The 19340-nt window shown below is 36.5% G+C and overlaps 1 protein-coding gene and 1 pseudogene across 4 annotated transcripts in view; one reads left to right on the forward strand and one right to left on the reverse strand.

Annotated features, from left to right (window-relative positions):
• Positions 1–320: 320 nt before the first annotated feature.
• Positions 321–19340, reverse strand: part of XKR9 (XK related 9) — a 52556-nt gene continuing 33536 nt past the window's right edge. For all 4 annotated transcript variants that reach the window (XM_046022354.1, XM_046022364.1, XM_046022350.1 and 1 more), the window contains 2 exons: positions 9678–9898; positions 321–1021 (listed from right to left, as the gene is read on the reverse strand). In XM_046022354.1, the coding sequence (XP_045878310.1) occupies positions 393–1021; positions 9678–9898 (850 nt within the window). In that variant the 3' untranslated portion in view covers positions 321–392. The remainder of the gene's footprint in view (positions 1022–9677; positions 9899–19340) is intronic.
• On the forward strand, positions 7748–8079 carry LOC123952846 (annotated as a pseudogene).

Consider the following 19340-nt stretch of genomic DNA (forward strand, 5'->3'; position numbering starts at 1 on the left):
CAAAACTTATGATGTAATATACGCTAACTGAACATAATAATAAAAAAAGAAAAAAAAAGAAACAATGAGGGAAAAGCTGAAGGGAATCTCAATTCTAGACTTCTAATTTGGGAGAACCAGAACATTTCTTCCAATTCAGGCTCAAGCTGGCAACTCTACTAGGCAAGATGGAGATGTATTTGAGTACCCAAGATCTTTAAAACCAAATGAGAAATTAATTTAAATAATAAAATATTACGATGCTCTCTCACAGTCATAGTTAATATACTAAAAATGATCTCATATTAAAGGTAAAATAAAAATAAATAAATGGGCAAAAATAACACATACACATAACATTTTATTAACCAATGAAACAAAAAAGTAAGAAAACATATCTCACAAATTAATAGCTAGTCCATTATAAAATACTTCATTCTACAATCTCCTTGAGCTGTTTTTCCATCAATTTCATCAGGTTTTGTTTCTTGATTTCTGTTTGGGTGCAAAGTCCCATAATAAACAATAAGAAAAATAATTCCAAGGACAAGACTAAGAGCTATAATGATACTGATAGGCATAAAATAGTCTGAATTAAAAACAGAGACTGGGGAAACCCAGAACACAACCAATATCCCCACTGTGGCCAGTACCCTTACAATATAGTAGCAAAACATTGGACATCTGGTATTCTGTCCCTTAATATTAAAAAAAGTAAAAGTCAGAATGAATCCAACAACAACTCTATATAAGAATTCCATACTTACAGAAGCACAAAACTGAGTTTGCTTTTTAAATGCCCACAATAACCCTAAAAACCAAAGAAATAACAATAGAAATAATGCAATCTTAACATTTAAGAATAAAAGAAGTACAATACTCAGCATCCAAGATAATAATGTAAACAACTTGTAAAAGAGGTATGTGAATTTGGGACAGGATCCTTTAAGAAGATTTTTATCAGACAAGGATTTTCTTAAAGCTACTTGATAATCAAGAGTTGACCAAGAAATAGCACAGCAAGAGACCACAATGGCTGCATCTACAAAACAAAAAATAAAAAATAGATATACTGTTATAGGAATAATAACAGCAATATTAAATTACTGTATGCCATACATGCTTTATCTGTACATACACACACCCACAAACACATCAGGTACTTTATATATTTATCTCATCTACTCCTTTAAAATAGATATTAATATTCCCATATTACATATGAAAGAATTGATGCTTGGAAAATACACATATTACTTAAGTCATACAACCAGCAAGTTGCAGAGAGCTGAGATTTGAAGCTAAATCTGCCTGATTTCAAAGTAGGTGTACTTAAATGCTGTATTAGACTGCTTTGTAAGATTTTAAATAAATAATCACTGAACAAATTTTATTGAGCAACTGGTATAATGGAACTGCACACTCTGGAAGTCCTCTAAGAGACTACAGTTATAGTCTGAGTTTTTCCAGTCTCTTTGGCTTTGACCTTGAACATATTCTTAAGAGACAGCATAATGAGGGGCGGCAGTAAGAAGGAAGGGGAGAAGGTAGGGAGGGTAAAAAGAAAATTTTCATGAAAGTATAATTTCCCATTTTTTAGATGATGAATCAAATAAATAAATATATTCTAAAACTTACAAATTTCTATAGACTTGACATCTTTAGCTCTTCTTTTCCCCAACAAATAACAGAAGTTCATTACTGCTTTGAAAAGGATGACACTAGGGGCGCCTGGGTGGCTCAGTGGGTTAAGCCTCTGCCTTCAGCTCAGGTCATGATCTCAGGGTCCTGAGATTGAGCCCTGCATCGGGCTCTCTGCTCAGCAGGGAGCCTGCTTCCTCCTCTCCCTCCCTGCCTGCCTCTCTGTCTACTTCTGATCTCTCTCTGCCAAATAAATTTTTTTTAAAAATTTAAAAAAAAAAAAAAAGGAAAGGATGACACTAGCCCCACTGTCAGAGCTGGGAACTTTTTTAAAACTGAAAGCAAAGGCATTAGAGGGTTAAAAAGAATTTAAAGCAGAACACAGAATGCTATTCCTTCCCATTTAGTCTCATTGGAGGTCTATATATTGGGATTAAAAGGCAGACTTAAAAGAAATTGACCTATTGAAAAAGTTTATGATGATTTTAAATGCCTTTGTCTCCTCTCATTTTAGCATATCCCATTCTGGACTATACAATTAGCTGGACTTTTTCTTTCTTCTTTAATTCAAACATTTTTTCAATTTTTTTAAGATTTTATTTATTTGACAGAGAGTGAGAGATCACAAGTAGGCAGAGCAGCGGCAGAGAAAGGGAGAAGCAGGCCCCCTGCTGAGCAGAGAGCCCAATGTGGGGCTCAATCCCAGGACCCTGAGATCATGAGCTGAGCTGAACGCAGAGTGCTTAACCCACTGAACCACCAAGGCACCCCTAATTCAAATATATTTTAATTAAAGCTCTACTTTCCGCTAAATTGTCCTATGCCTTTTTTCTAATTAGTTTTTAACTTCTACCAAACTAATACATATATACATAGCAATTGAATAAACAAAAACAAATTATTACATATATAAAATTTAAAAGTCACTAAGCTCCACTTTTCCTCACTTCTCTGTCACAAGCCCCAGAAGAAATCACTAAAACTCTTCTAGCTTTTCTTCTGACATTTACTGTTGTATTTGTAAATAAAACAAATACTTTAAAACAAAACAAAACAAAAACAAAGAAAAATACTTTATTTGCTTTAGACACTACTTCTTGATTTCCTCTTTGGAAAGAAGAAAATTTAGCACATACATAAGTACACACCTTTCTTGCATTTTCCTCTCCCTGAATCTGCCCAACAGAGTAACATCACAATTTTTGGTAAAAGTCAGTATTTGGTGTTTATCTTATTATAACTACATACGCACTGGTTTGTTTGTTTTACTGCTCAGCCAAGTATTACACTGATATATTTCCTTTCTTTTAAAACTGTTCACTTTTCCTTTACTTGGTTTTTTCATAAGCTTATATTTCTCAGGAAAAATCTTCAAATTAATTAATTAGTAAAACTCCTCTATATACACATTTATTAGTTTGTTCCTTTTCTTTTTTTCTTTTTTTTTTCTTTTTTTTTTTTTTTTTAAAAAGAATAGCATCCTATTGGTCTAAGGTAGCTGTTCTCAAGATTTGCTTCCGGCCTTCCCAGAACTTCTGTTCACTTCTCTTTGGTGTTAAATTCCTGTTTCCTGTTCTCAAGTCTTCCTTGCTTTATTCTCATGTTTTGATCAAGCATTCTCCAGATATTCCTGAGAGAAGTTACACCTAAGGAAAAATTTTTGAGACCATGTATGTCTCAAAATGTCTTTATTCTACCCTCCCATTTGATACACAGTCTTGCTAGAAACAGAATTGAAAGTTAAAAAACATGGAGCACCTGGGTGGCTCAGTCACATCTGACTCTTGATTTCAGTTCAGGTCAAGATCTCAGGGTCCTGGGATCAAGCCCCCAGTCAGGATCTGTGCTCAGCATGGGGTCTGCTTGTCCTTCTCCCTCTGCTTCTCCCCCGATGTGCTCTCTCTCCTCTCTCCCTCTCAGATAGATAGATAGATAGATAGATAGAAGACAGATAAAATCTTTAAAAAAAAAAAAAAGTTAAAAAATAGTTTCAGGGTGCCTGGGTGGCTCAGTCAGTTGAGCATTTGCCTTCCACTTGGGTCAGGGGTTCTGGGATCCAGCTCCACATCAGCATCCCTGCTTAGCAAGGAGGGGGAGTGCATAGCTTCTCCCTTTCCTCTCCCTCTACCCCTCTACTCCCCACCCCATTCATGCACTAATAAATAAAAATCTTTAAAAATTCTTAAAAAATGTTCTCCATTGAAACTTTAAAGTTGTTGCTCTATCTATAAGCTCTTAGTTTCAACTATTACAGTTAAGAATTTCAATGCCATTCAGTTTCTCTCACATCTTATAGAATGTTATCTTTATCCTTGCTTCTCTGGATGTTATAATGATGGGCTCAGTATAGCCATTTTTATTTACCCTTTCAATCTAATAAACCACATCCTTCAGTCACTGTGGTTTATTCTTTGGTGGTTTTGCTAGAAATCACAACATGCATATTTAGTATATCAAAGTTTAATGTTAATGTTTTACTTCATAGAAAGATTTATAACAAAAGTAATGACGTTTAAATTTCAGGGACTCACACTTGCCCACGTTCCTTCCAAGCCTAAGAAAGCCCTAGCAATGTATTCACTCTGTCATATATTTTTATAAGATTTGGGAAAATAAGGCATTTTTAACTGCAGATGATTAAATGCCCTGTCTCTACTCCTACTTTCTCTAATATTTTCCTTTGGTGTATTGAAGTGTGGTCATTTTGGAGATCTAAGGGAAATTGAGTTGAGTGTACATTTAGTTTAGATTAGAAGTATATGTTTATAAGATCTGTTAAATAATTAAGATCTTACTAAGTGACAGAGCTAAGATTCTCAGGCAGTTTGCCTGATATTCACACTTGACTATATTGCCACCAACGGGCGGGCCTTTGATTACTTAACATTAAGGTATAGTGGTCTATCTAGCCTTATCCAGTTGACACCATTAGTTTGACACTATTTCCCATTTCTTACTAATCTACATGCTCTACCATATTTTTCTGATCATTTAGCTAACCTATCATTAAATCACACTCTATCTAAACTGAATTCCTTGTCTTTACCAAACCTTATCTTTGTTTATGTATTACTCTCAGTCTGAAATGACCTTGTCAAATTATACACATACAGATTATTATTTTCTGAGTTTGACATTACTGACACCAGTGAAGAAAACCTAAGACTACCAATATTTACTAAACAAGACATCAATAATAAACTAGTACTGTCACTTTAAACAGTATTGAAAATCAATTTCATCAAAAAAAGGTGATATATTCTGAACTTACACATTACTGAAGAAACTGCCAGTGTTTTTCCAAACTTAACAATCCAAAAAATATACATGATATGATTAATAATTTGTGAAGCTAAAAGCTTTTCCAAGTTAAAATAAAAAGCAACTTTCAAATATGCTAGAAAACAGAAATTTTCTATTCCCTCTAAAAAAATTGTATTATAAAATTATCAAATCAAAAGTTAATCAGTATGCAATCAAAAAAAATCAGAATTATCAAAACAATAAGGATATATTATTTTTCTTCCTCTCATGAAATTTGTCAGCTTTTTTTAATATATGTAATTTACTGTAATTTATTTTTTAAATGTTTACTTTCATACTTTTTATAGACTGAACTGTATTCCCCCAAAATGCATATCAAGAAGCCCTAAACCCCAATGTGACTCCATTTTGAAATAGTGCCATAAAGAGGTAATTAAGGTTAAGTAAGGTCAAAAGGGCAGGGCCCAAGTATGATAGGACTGGTATCCTTATAAGAAGAGGAGGAAACACCAGAGATCGTTCTCCATACACAGAGAAAAGGACATGTACGGAAACAGCAATAAGGTGGCCATGTGCAACCCAAAGAGAGAGCCCTCACCAGAAACCAACTCTGCTGACACCTTGATCTTAGACTTCCAATCTCCAGAACTTTAAGAAAATGTATTTCTGATGGTTAACCTGTTGAATTGTTATGGCAGTCTACACAGACTAACACAATACCTAATTTTTTATATTATATTCTTTTTCTTAAATAGGGTCTCTCTAAATGTTTAAGTTTTACACTTCAAAAAACCAGATCCACCTTTGCTTTACCTTTTTTCTGGACTATACATGGAATTCAAAACATTTTAACTCCATTATCTTCTACCAGACTTACATGTTATCACTGTCTTATACTTCCCTTCTATCTTTATCTTAACCATATGGTATTTTATTTTACAGTCAATCTTCATTTAGATTTACCCACATATTTACTATTTTCGTTCTTCTTTATTCCTTCTTGCATTTTGGAACACCTCTGTTCTATATGAAGTACATTCTTTAGAATTTCCTTTAGTAGTGATATGCTAAGGCATGGATTTCTTTCTACTTAGTTGCTTGTAAGATGAAGGGCTTTCTGAATCTGTGGGTAGGTGACTCTCATTATTTCTGAATTTTTTTCAGCCATTAACTTCTCAAAATTACCACTGTTCCTTTTTTTCTCTCCTCTCCTCTCCTTCACAGACTCTGTTCAGTTATATATTAGACCTTGCATCCCACCTTTCATGTCTCTTAATATCTTTTTCATAAATTCATCTCTTTGTCTCTATATAATATAATCTGAATAATTTCTTCTGATCTAACATATCTTTTTCATAAATTCCATCTCTTTGTATTTATATAATATAATCTGAATAATTTCTTCTGATCTAACATTGAATCACTGTCTATAGTGCTCGCTTCGGCAGCACATATACTGAATCACTGTCTATACAGCTATGTCTTATCTGTTAAGTAAATTTCAATTCTTAAATTTTATCATTCTCATAAATTGTATTCTTTTGTTTTTCAAATACACAAATCATTTTTTTTTGTTTCCTATTCCATATTTTTAAGTTTGTCACTTACCTCTTTTGACATAGGATGCAGATACTTTGTAACTGTCAAGTTCCAGTATCTAAGGACTTAATAAGCTCTTTTTTTCCTGCTGTTCTTACTCATGTTTTTGTGCGTGTGTGCTATAAATTACTGTAAAGCATTCATTTTCCTTGGAAAACTATCTGTGAAAATTATTTGAGACCTGAGAGAAAATGAATTCCTCCAGGGAGGATTTATACTTGTTTGTGCAAGATGGCTAGGGTCACTGTCAGTCTGGGACCACTCTAAACTATATCATACCTTGGCTTTCATTAGTTTGTTTTCAGTTTTGTTTTGTTTTGGGGACTAAAAATGAGATTTTTGATTGCAAAATTGTTATACTATTAAGTTTCCCTGCTCTACTCAATAGCAAGGCAATATTTCTTGCTGTGTCTTGAAAGTAGATAATGAGGTTGGTAACTTCACACCTTTGCCCTAAGGAGGGTGCCTTTTGGAGTACCAGTTTTACAGAGTAGATCTTTTTATCAGATGTCCCTCCCTTATGAAGACTGAGTTTGTCTTCAGTCCACACACTGGAAGCTATCAAAACTGAATCTGCTACTTACAGTTTTGGTAAAAAACAAAACAAAACAAAAACCTCCAGGTATAAATGCCTTCAGAGAATTACTTAACCCTGTTGTGTTCCCACTTTCATGTGTATGAAGACTTTTGAAAATATCCAATCGTTTTACATATTTTCAGAGAGAGAATTCAAATAATTTAGCCTTTCAGTGGTAGAGTTTATTTAAATAATCTGTTTTCCATCTGCTTTCCATCTTCTAAACATTTGTTGATACTCTAAACTGCTATTCTATTCTACATTCTCTTTGTCCCTATGGGTCTATACTGTCTTTACTCCTTTACTCTCCTTTTTAGTGTAATTTCAGGAGAGTGCAAAGATACAAGAATATGTTCAGTCTTCTGAAGAACCTGATTTTTTTCACATTTTACTCTTTTTAATTATCAAAACAATATATGAGTAGCAGAGAAAATTTTTAAATTTAGAAAAGTTTAAAGAAGATGAAATAAAACCTCTCCTAATCCTACTACCCAGAAGCAGCCACAGTTAACATTTTTGCATATTTTCTTCCAGATTCTTTATATAATAATTTCTCTGTATCCTTAAAAGTAGGATAGAAAAATTTGGCAATGAAGAGCTTTGCATTGCGGGAACTCTTTCCTTTCTCTCCCCTGGCCATTTTGGCAACTGCTTTGGATGGGGCTGTCCTGCATTTAAGGCAAAAAGATGGTGGCTGCAAAGAAGATGAAAAAGTTGCTGGAATCAATCAACTCTACGTTTCAACTCACTATGAAAAGTGGAGAGTACATGCTGGGGTACAAGTGGACTCTGAAAATGATCAGACATGGCAAAGCGAAACTGGTCATCCTCGCCAACAACCACCCAGCCTTGAGGAAATCTAAACTAGAATACTACTCCATGTTGTCCAAAACTGTTGTCCATTACTACAGTGGCAATAATATGGAATTGTGCACAGCATGTGGGAAATCCTATAGGGTATGACACTGGCTATCACTGACGTAGGTGATTCTGGTATCATTAGAAGCATGCCAGAATAGACATAGTAGTAGTAAATCATGCAAAATTTTTCTTTAATAAAACTGACCAAAGGTTGTTTTAAGAAAATTTTTTGCCTCAACTTTATTTTAGAATTACTTTCCTATGATATTAAAAGTTATCTATAAATGCTATTTCTAATGGCTACATCATTTTTTATACTAACAGTCTATAATTCGATTTCTCATTTTTTGCTATTTTTAACTAACACCTCGACTTCTTACTTCCAGAAGAAACTAAAGGACAAGGACAGAACCTTGACATAAATACCGCTGTTACTGGATCCCACTGCTGATCTGGATGCTGTATACTACTTGAAATCATCAGAAAATCTAACATAATATAGGCTGTAGTTCTAAATATTGAAATTCTAGCTTAAGAACTGGATGATATAGAACTTTTAAGTCTAAACCCACAAATTCTTTGACTCACAAGGGAAAAAACATCTCATAAGTAGGTTCTCTTTGATATATGACTAACAATCAAAGTAAAGGTAAAAATACTAGAAGGGACTATAGTCTAAAGTTTTATGGGAAATGAGAAATAGGAAGACTGAGGGAATGAACTGATCTCACAGGTGACTCTAGCATAGAAGGAACTCCAGAGAAAATGATAATCTGTCCCTCTGAGATGAATCCCAGTGTACATAGAACAAGAGTTATTAATGAAAACTGGGGTTATTATTTAGCAAGTGGGTTTTTTTTAACATCTCAAATTAGATACATAAAAAGGTTTAATGAAAACATTAATTGTCCTTTAAAAATGAACATTTTACCCTAATGAGGAAATCTGCTATAGAAGAGCAATATATTGACTACTTAGAAAATTTTCATTGTTTTGTGGCATTTGGACTTTCACCCAATGATTCCAATTCTGGGAATTTACCCTATGGATATACTTCACACATGCAAAATGATTCCAGCATTTTTTTACAATAGCAAAATATTAGAAACAACCTAAATTGACATAAATATGGGACTTGTTAAATAAAGCATGGTACATCCATAATTTGTAATACTATGCAGATAATAAAAATGAATGAGGGAGTTCTTTCCGTACTGATACGGATAGATCTTGAAGACATACCATAAAGTGTAAAAAGCAAACACAACTTTTATGTTACCACTTCTGTAAAAGAAAAAAGAGGAAAAAAGAATATAAGCTTTTTAAAAATTTTTCTGAAAGAAGCATCAAAAAACTGACGATAATCCTTTCTTGGCAGACAAAAGTAGTAATGGAAAGAAGGGAGAAGGACATCTACTTTCTGGTATTTCCACAGTATACTTTTTTCAAAAAAATGAATAATTCTTAAAAGAAAGAAACTGTAAGAAAACTTCTAAAACCTCTCAAAGAGTTATATAGTTGAGGGGTGCCTGGGTAGCTCAGTCACTAAAGCATCTAACTCTTGATTTCAACTCAGGTCAGGATCTCATGATTTTAAGATCGAGCCCCACATTGGGCTTCGTGCTGGGCATAGAGCCTGCTTAAAGATTCTCTTTCTCCCTCTCCCTTTTTCCCCCTTCCCACCCCCCACACACAAACATTTTTAAAAAAAAATCTCAGAGCATGCATTTAACAAAGGGTGTTAGGAAAGACTTACACTGACTGAAATTTGCTTGACCATGTTCCAGAAAGATGTAGAGCTGCAAAACAAGTTGTGGGCAGCCTTCCAGGTAGGTCTCAAATAGCCTAAGCATGCTCAAATCAGTCATTCTATCTATAACTTCTTTATGTGGATCAATTTGTTCTTCTATAAAGTTATCAGTTTTGCTGCTATTTTTGAAAGCCACGTGATAACCCTTTTTCAAGGCAAACCAATACCTGTAAACACAAATATTCACCTTCAGTAAAATATTCATTATAACATGTATGTTAATATATATAATAATTTTGGAAAAAGTAATGTGTTTAATATTCTGGGGTGCATGGATGGCTCAGTTGGTTAAGTGCCTGACTTCATTCAACTCAGGTCATGATCTCAGGGTCCTGGGATCAAACCCCACATCAGGCTCCTCACTTAGAGGGGAATCTGCTTGTTCCTCTACCCCCCCCCCAACTCATGCACCCACATACATGGTTTCTCTAATAAAAAAATAAAATTATTTAAAAAATAGTACAGAATTTTCCCACAAACTTTCTCCACTACAGATTTCTCTGAATTCTGAATATCTCATGATGGCTTTATTGCAATTCAAACTCCATAAACTTTGGGGCACATGGGTGGCTCCATCGGTTCAGTGGCTGCCTTTGGCTCAGGTCATGATGCTGGGGTCCTGAGATCAAGCCCCACATTGGGCACCCTGCTCAACAGAGTGTGCTTCTCCCTCTCTCTCTTCCTCTGATTCTCCTCCCTGCTCATGCATATGTTTTCCCTCTCAAACGAACTAAAAAAAAAAAAACTTAAAAAAAACATTCCATAAACTTTAATTACATATTTGATAGGCACTGTACACTAGCACTGTTGAGCATACACGATTTCAATTCATATTCATAGTAATTATGTGAGAAGAATAAGTATTATTCCAATTTCACAGATGAGAAAACTAAGAATGAGAATGGTAGAGTGATTAACTAAAAGTAAAGATCAGAACAACACTCCAAACCTGATCCTATGATTCCTAGTCTTAACCACTACTTTCTGAAAGACAAACAGCAATTTTCAATTCATGGAATTTTTTTTTAATTTATTTGACAGAGATCACAAGTAGGCAGAGAAGCAGGCAGAGAGTGAGGAGAAGCGGCTCCCTGCCGAGCAGAGAGTCCGATGTGGGGCTCCATCCCAGGACCCTGGGATAGTGACCTGAGCCGAAGGCAGAGGCTTTAACCCACTGAGCCACCCAGGTGCCCCCAATTCACGCAATTTATCTTAACTACAAGACAGATACATGCTCTTAAAATGTCAAAGTTGAAGATGAGACTGAACCTAGCAAACAATTACCTGATATCTGCAAGGTGCTAGGCTCTTTGACCATTACCATCCTAGAAAATATGTAATTTCTCAAAGGCTTTTAAAACACTTTTTTAAAAGAATTTTTAAATGAACATGAGTTATTATCATCCAAGTAAAACTAGTAATAAAACATATTGAGATATTTAAGAAATTTGGATCTAGCAAAAAGGCAAACAGGCTTCTAGCCCAAAGTTTACTGAAACTCTTTATTCCTCATCTATAAATAATTGCAGTCATATACATCTTGTTTCAGTTGGCCCCTTCTGTCACTGTTTCCCATTTCATTAAATGGTACTAACATTTACCATATTGCTCAGACCAAAAACATGGAAAAAAATTATAACTTTTTTTTTTCCTCATACCCTAAAAAACAATTCCTCAGCAGGTTCTCTTGGTTCTAATTCTATCTTCAAATATATTCAAATCTGAGATGTGTTGATGAGAGGAGCAAGATGGCGGAGGAATAGGAGACCTAAATTTCATCTGGTCCCAGAAATTCAGCTAGATAATTATCAAACCATTCTGAACGCCTAGGAACACAACAGGAGATCAAAGAATAGCAGTAATTCTATGGACGGAAAAGCAACCACTTTCTGGAAGGTAGGATGTGTGGAGAAGTGAATCTGAGGTGATATATGGGAAGCCAGACTGCTGGGGGGGCGGGGGAGCCTCTGTCAGCTGGCTACCAGCAAGTGATAGAGCTGTGGAGCACAAAACCAGAACTTTTATAAGTCTGCTCTGCTGGCGGACGTTGCTCCAGTGGCTCCGTGGGGGGATTGGAATCCTTGCAGGGACAGTGTGGTCTCAGGACACTCTGGGTTACAGAAAGCCTGAGGGTACCTGAGTGCAGAAGAGCTCCCAGATAACTGAGCAGGGAAGCTGGTTGCAAAGACTGAGCCAAGAAGTGGGTTCTCAGCTCAGCATTGCCATAAATCATCATCCACAGCACAGTCGGGCCACTGCTCTTCGAGCAGAGACCCAACAAGCGGCAGATCCAGGCAGACTCCCCTTTCTCTCCCAGGAGGAGCAGCATGGGAGGGCACCACAGGAATCTGCTGGGTTTGGAGACTCCAAATGGAGTCATGTGCCAGAGACAGAAATTTTCAGTCACAGGCCAGGTGAGCACAGAGTATGCCAGAGACCAGGGAGACAAGAGTGACTGACTACTTTTCTCTGAGGGCTCACTGAGGAGTGGGGCCCTGAGCTTTCAGCTCTTCTGGAAACAGAGACTGGGAGGCCACCATTTTCATTCTTGTCCTCTAAAGCTGTACGGAGAGCTCTCGGGGGGAAAAAAAAGCTACTGAGGCAAACCCAAGCAGATTAGTTTGGCTGGCTCCTGGCAAGGCTGGTGCCATTCCCCCTGGGGCAAATACAATTGAGAATCACTGCAACAGGCCCCTCCTCCAAAAGATCAGCAAGAACATCCAGCCAAGACCAAGTGTATAGATCAATGAGAACTGCAAACTCCAGTGCTAGAGGAATACAACACATAGATTTCATGGCTTTTTTCCCATGATTCTTTAGTCTTTCAAAGTTAATTTTTTTTATTTTATTCTTTTCTATTTTTTTAATTTTTTTTTTCAACCAACATCTTATCAATTTCTTTTTTAAAATATTTTTTAATTTTCATTTTTGCAGTCAAATTCTATTCTCTCGTTGTATTTAACTTCTTGTGTGTGGATATATATATAACATACACATATACAAATATATATATGTTTTTCTTTTTTTGTTATATATGTTTTTCTTTAAAATTTTGGGATGGAGTTTCTTCTAACAGACCAAAGTAAACCCAAAATCTAGAGTGTGGCTCTGTTCTATTCAACAGCCTGATCATATTCTTTTTATTTTTTTCATTTCTTTCCTTTCTGGTCTCTTCTGATTTGATTAGTGAATCTTTATCTTTTTCTGGGGTTGTTGTTACTCTTTTAGCATTTTGTTCTCTAATTCACCTATTTTTCTCTGAACAAAATGACAAAATGGAAAAACTCACCTCAAAAAAAAAAAAAGAACAAGAGGCAGTACCGACTGCCAGGGACCTAATCAATACAGACATTAGTAAGATGATGGAACTAGAGTTCGGAATGACAATTATAAAGATACTAGCCGGACTTGATAAAAGCATACATGACACTAGAGAATCCCTTTCTGCATAAATCTTACCAAGTCGAAACCAAAAATGTTATTAATGAGGTCCAATCAAAAATGGAGGCTCTAACTGCTAGGATAAATGAAGCAGAAGAGAGAATCAGTGATACAAAAGACCAAATGATGGAGAATAAAGAAACTGAGAAAAAGAGAGACAAACAACTACTGGACTACAAGGGGAGAATTCAAGAGTAAGTGATACCATAAGACAAAACAATATTAGAACTGGGATCCCAGAAGAAGAAGAAAGAGAGAGGGGGGCATAAGATATATTGGAACAAATTATGGTGGAGAACTTCCCTAATTTGGAGAAGGAAACAGACATCAAAATCCAGGAGGCACAGAGAACCCCCCCTCAAAATCAATAAAAATAGGTCAACACCCCAACATCTAACAGTAAAACTTACAAATCTCAGAGACAAAGAGAAAATCCTAAAAGCAGCTTGGGACAAGGGATCTGTAACCTACAATGGTAGAAACATTAGATTAGCAGCAGACCTGTCCAGAGAGACCTGAAAGGCCAGAAAGGACTGGCATGATATATTCAGGGCACTAAATGAGAAAAATATGCAGCCAAGAATACTACATCCAGCTCGGCTACCATTAAAATAGAAGGAGAGATGAAAAGCTTCCAGGGACAACAAAAATGAAAAGAATTTGCTATCATCAAACAGGCCTAGAAGAAATATTGAAGGGGGTCCTCTAAGCAAAGACAGTCTAAAAGTAACATATACCAGAAAGGAAGAGAGACAATATACAGTAATAGCCGCCTTACAGGCAATATAATGGCACTAAATTCATATCTTTCCATAGTTACCCTGAATGTAAATGGGCTAAATGCCCCAATCAAAAGACACAGGGTATCAAACTGAATTAAAAAAAACAACACCCATCAATACGTTGTCTACAAGGGATTTATTTTAGACCCAAAGACACCTCCAGATTTAAAGTGAAGGGGTGGAAAATCATTTACTAAGGACATCAAAATAAAGCCAGGGTGGCAATCCTTTTATCAGACAAATTAGATTTTTAAACCAAAGACTACAATAGAGATGAGGAAGGACACTATATCAGACTTAAAGGGTCTATCCAACAAGATCTAACATTTTTTTAAAATTTATTTTTTATTTCTTTCTCTTTTTAAAGATTTTATTTATCTGACAGAGACAGACAGATCACAAACAGGCAGAGAGGCAGGCAGAGGGGGAAGGAGAAGCAGGGTCCCTGCCGAGTAGAGAGCCTGATGCCAGCCTCGATCCCAGGACCCTGAAACCATGACCCAAGCTGAAGGCAGAGGCCTAACCCACTGAGCCACCCAGGTGCCCTATTTTTTTAAATTTCTTTTCAGTGTTCCAGAATTCATTGTTTATGCACCACACCCAGTGCTCCATGCAATACGTGCCCTCCATAATACCCACCACCAGGCTCACCAAACCTCCCATCCCCCACCCCTCCAAAACCCTCAGATTGTTTTTCAGAGTCCACAGTCTCTCATGGTTCATCTCCCCCTCCAATTTCCCCCAACTTCCTTTTCCTCTCCATCTCCCCATGTCTTCCATGTTATTCCTTAAGCTCCAAAAATAAGCAAAACCATATGATAATTGACTCTCTCTGCTTGACTTATTTCACTCAGCATAATCTCCTCCAGTCAAGATCTAATAATTTTAGGGGCACCTGGGTGGCTCCGTGGGTTAAAGCCTCTGCCTTCAGCTCAGGTCATGATCCCAGGGTCCTGGGATCGAGCCCCCACATTGGGCTCTCTGCTCCGCAGGGAGCCTGTGTCCTCCTCTCTCTCTGCCTGCCTCTCTGCCTAGTTGTGATTTCTCTCTGTCAAATAAATAAAATATTAAAAAAATAAAAATAAAAAAAAATTTAAAAAAAAGATCTAACAATTTTAAATATTTATGCCCCTAACATAGGAGCAGCCAATTATATAATATATATATATAATAACAAAATCAAAGAAATACATTGACAACAATATGGTAATAGTGGGGAACTTTAACACCCCCCTTCACTGAAATAGACAGATCAGCTAAGCAAAAGATCAACAAGGAAATAAGGGCCTTAAATGACACACTGGACCAGATGGACTTCACAGATATATTCAGAACATTACATCCCAAAGTAAGAGAATACATGCTCTTCTCTAGTGCACATGGAATATTCTGCAGAACAGATCACATCCTGGGTCACAAATCAGGTCCCAACCAGTATCCAAGATAGGAATCATTCCCTGTGTATTTTCATACAATGCTTTGAAACTAGAACTCAATCACAAGAGGAAAGCTGGAAAGAATTCAAATGCATGGAGGCTAAAGAGAATCCTACTAAAGAATGAATGGATCAGCCAGGAAATTAAAGAATTTTAAAAATTCATGGAAAGAAATGAAAATGAAAACACAACTCTTCAAAATCTTTGGGATGCAGCAAAGGCAGTCCTAAGAAGACAGAATAGAGCAATAAAAGCCTTCCTAAAGAAATAAGAAAGGTCTCAAACACACAATGTAACCCTACAACTAAAGGAGCTAGAGAAATAACAGCAAATAAAGCCTAAATCCAGCAGGTGAGGAGAAATAATAAAGATCAGAGCAGAAATCAATGAAATAGAAACCAAAAGAACAGCAGAACAGATCAACGAGGGAGCTCATTCTTTGAAAGAATTAATAAGATTGATAAATCTCTGGCCAGACTTATCAAAAAGAAATGAGAAAGGACCCAAATTAATAAAATCATGAATGAAAGAGGAGAGATGGCAACCAACACTAAAGAAATACAATTATAGGTACATTATTATGAGCAACTATATGCCAACAAATTAGACAGTCTGGAAGAAATGGATGCGTTCCTAGAGATGTATAAACCACCAAAACTGAACCAGGAAGAAATTAAAAACCTGAACAGATTGAAGCAGTAATCAAAAACCCCCAACAAACTAGAGCACAGGGCCAGATGGTTTCCCAGCAGAATTCTACCAAACATTTAAAGAAGAATTAATACCTATCCTCATGAAATTGTTCCAAAAAATAGAAATGGAAGGAAAACTTCCAAACTCATTTTATGAGGCCAGCATTACCTTGATCCCAAAACCAGATGAAGACCCCATCAAAAAGGAGAATTACAGACGAATATCCCTGGTGAACATGGATGCAAAAATTCTCTCCAAAACACTAGCCAATAGGATCCAACAGTACATTAAAAGAATTATTCACCATGAGAGGCGTGTGGGTGACTCAGTGGGTGAAGTCTCTGCCTTCGGCTCAGTTTATGATCTCAGGATCCTGGGATCTAGCCCCGCATTGGGCTCTCTGCTCAATGGGGAGCCTGCTTCCCCACCTCTCTCTGTCTGCCTGTCTACTTGTGATCTCTCTGTCAAATAAATAAAATCTTTAAAAAAAAAAAAAGAATTATTCACCATGACCAGGTGGGATTTATCCCTGCACTGCAAGGTTGGTTCAACATCTATAAATCAATGTGCTACAGTACATTAATAAAAGAAAGAACAAGAACCATATAATACTCTCAATAGATCCAGAAAAAGCATTTGACAAAGTACAGCATCCTTTCTTGATTAAAACTCTCCACAGTGTAAGGATAGAGGGTACATACCTCAATATCATAAAAGCCATATATGAAAAACCCACATTGAATATCATTCTCAATAGGGAAGAACTGAGAGCTTTCCCCCAAAGGTCAGGAACACAGCAGGGCTGTCCACTGTCACCAGTGCTATTCAACATAGAACTAGAAGTCCTACCTCAGCAATCAGACAACAAAAAGAAATAAAAGGCATCTGAATTGGCAAAGAAGTCAAACTCTCACTCTTCGCAGATGATATGATACTTTATGTGGAAAACCCAAAAGACTCCACTCCATATCTCTTAGAACTCATAAAGAAATTCAGTAATGTTTCAAGATATAAAATCAATGCACAGAAATCAGTCGCATTTCTATACACCACCAGCAAGACAGAAGAGAAATTAAGGAGTCAATCCTATTTACAACTGCACCCAAAACCATAAGATATCTAGGAATAAATCTAACCAAAGAGGCAAAGAACCTGTACTCAGAAAACTATAGAATACTCATGAAAAAATTTGAGGAGGACATTTAGAAATGGAAAAAATGTTCCAGGCTCATGGAGTAGAAAAAAAAATATTGTGACTATGCATATGCTACCTAGAGTAATCTGCACATTTAATGCAATACCTATCAAAATACCATCAATTTTTTTCAAAGAAATGGAACAAATAATCCTAAAATTTGTAACAAGAAAAGACCCCAAATAGCCAGAGTAATGTCAAAGAAGAAAAGCAAAAGCTGGTGGCATCACAATTCCAGACTTCAAGCTCTATTACAAAACGGTAATCAACAAGGCAGTATGGTTCTAGCACAAAAACAGACACATAGATCAATGGACCAGAATAGAGAGCCCAGAAATGGATTCTCAACTCTATAGTAAACTAATCTTTGACAAAGCAGGAAAGAATATCCAATGGGGAAAAAAGACAATCTCTTCAATATCTCATGCTGGGAAAACGGACAGCTACATGCAGAAGAATGAAACGGGACCATTTCTTTACACCACACACAAAAATACACTCAAAATGGATGAAAGACCTAAATGTCAGATAGGAATCCATCAAAATCCTTGAGGAGAACACAGGCAGCAACCTCTATGACCTCAGCTGCGGCAACTTCTTCCAAGACTCATCGCCAAAGGCAAGGGAAGCAAGGGCAAAAATGAACTATTAGGACTTCATCAAGATCAAAAGATTTTGCACAGCAAAGGAAACAGTCAACAAGACCAAAAGACAATCAGCAGAATGGGAGACGATATTTGCAAATGACATACCAGATAAAGGGGTAGTATCCAAAATCTATAAATAACTTATCAATCTCAACACCCAAAGAACAAAGAATCCAATCAAGAAATGGGCAGAAGACATGAACAGATACTTCTGCAAAGAAGACATCCAAATGGCCAACAGATACATGAAAAAGTGCTCAACATCACTTGGCATCAGGGAAATACAAATGAAAACCTCAATGAGGGGCGCCTGGGTGGCTCAGTGATTTGGGCCTCTGCCTTCGGCTCAGGTCATGATCTCGGGGTCCTGGGATCGAGTCCCACGTCGGGCTCTCTGCTTGGCAGGGAGCCTGCTTCCCTCTCACTTTCTCTGCCTACTTGTGATCTCTCTCTGTCAAATAAATAAATAAAATCTTTAAAAAAAAAAAAAGAAAACCTCAATGAGATACCACCTCACACCAGTCAGAATGGCTGAAATTAGCAAGTTAGGAAATGACAGTTGTTGGCGACAATACAGATAAAGGGAAACCCTCCTACACTTTGGTGGGAATGCAAACTGGTGCAGCCACTCCAGAAAACAGTATGGAGGTTCCTCAAAAAGTTGAAAACAGAGCTACCCTATGACCTAGCAACTGCACTTCTGGGTATTTACCCCAAATATAAAAATGTAGTGATCCGAAGGAGCACATGCACCCCGAAGTTTAAAGCAGTAATGTCCACAAGAGCCAAACTATGGAAATAGTCTAGATGTCCATCGACAGATGAATGGTTAAAAAAGATGTGATACATATATATACAATGAAATATTAAGCAGCTATCAAAAAATGAAATCTTGCCATTTGCAATGATGTGGATGGAACTAGAGGATACACTAAGCGAAATAAGTCAATCAGAGAGAGATAATTACCATATAATATCACTGATATGAGGAATTTGAGAAATAAGACAGAGGAAGAGAGGAAAAAAATCAAACAAGACAAAACCAGAGAGGGAGACAAACCATAAAAGACTCTTAATCTCAGGAAATAAACTGAGGGTTGCTGGAGACAAGGAGGGTAGGAGGAATGGGGTGGCCAGGTGATGGACACTGGGGAGGATATGTGCTATGGTGACTGCTATGAATTTTTTTAAGACTGGTGAATCACAGACCTGTATCCCTGAAACAAATAATATGTTATATGTTAATAAAAAAATACACACACACACACACACATATATACACATACATACATATACATCCAAATATGAACACATTATACATCATCACTTCCACTGCCTCAATCCTAATTTAAGCAGCCAACAATCTCTGGTCTAGATTACTTCAACAGCTTCATAACTGGTCTCTGATTTTACTC

This window comes from Meles meles, chromosome 1 (assembly GCF_922984935.1).
Source record: "Meles meles chromosome 1, mMelMel3.1 paternal haplotype, whole genome shotgun sequence".
Lineage (NCBI taxonomy): Eukaryota > Metazoa > Chordata > Mammalia > Carnivora > Mustelidae > Meles > Meles meles.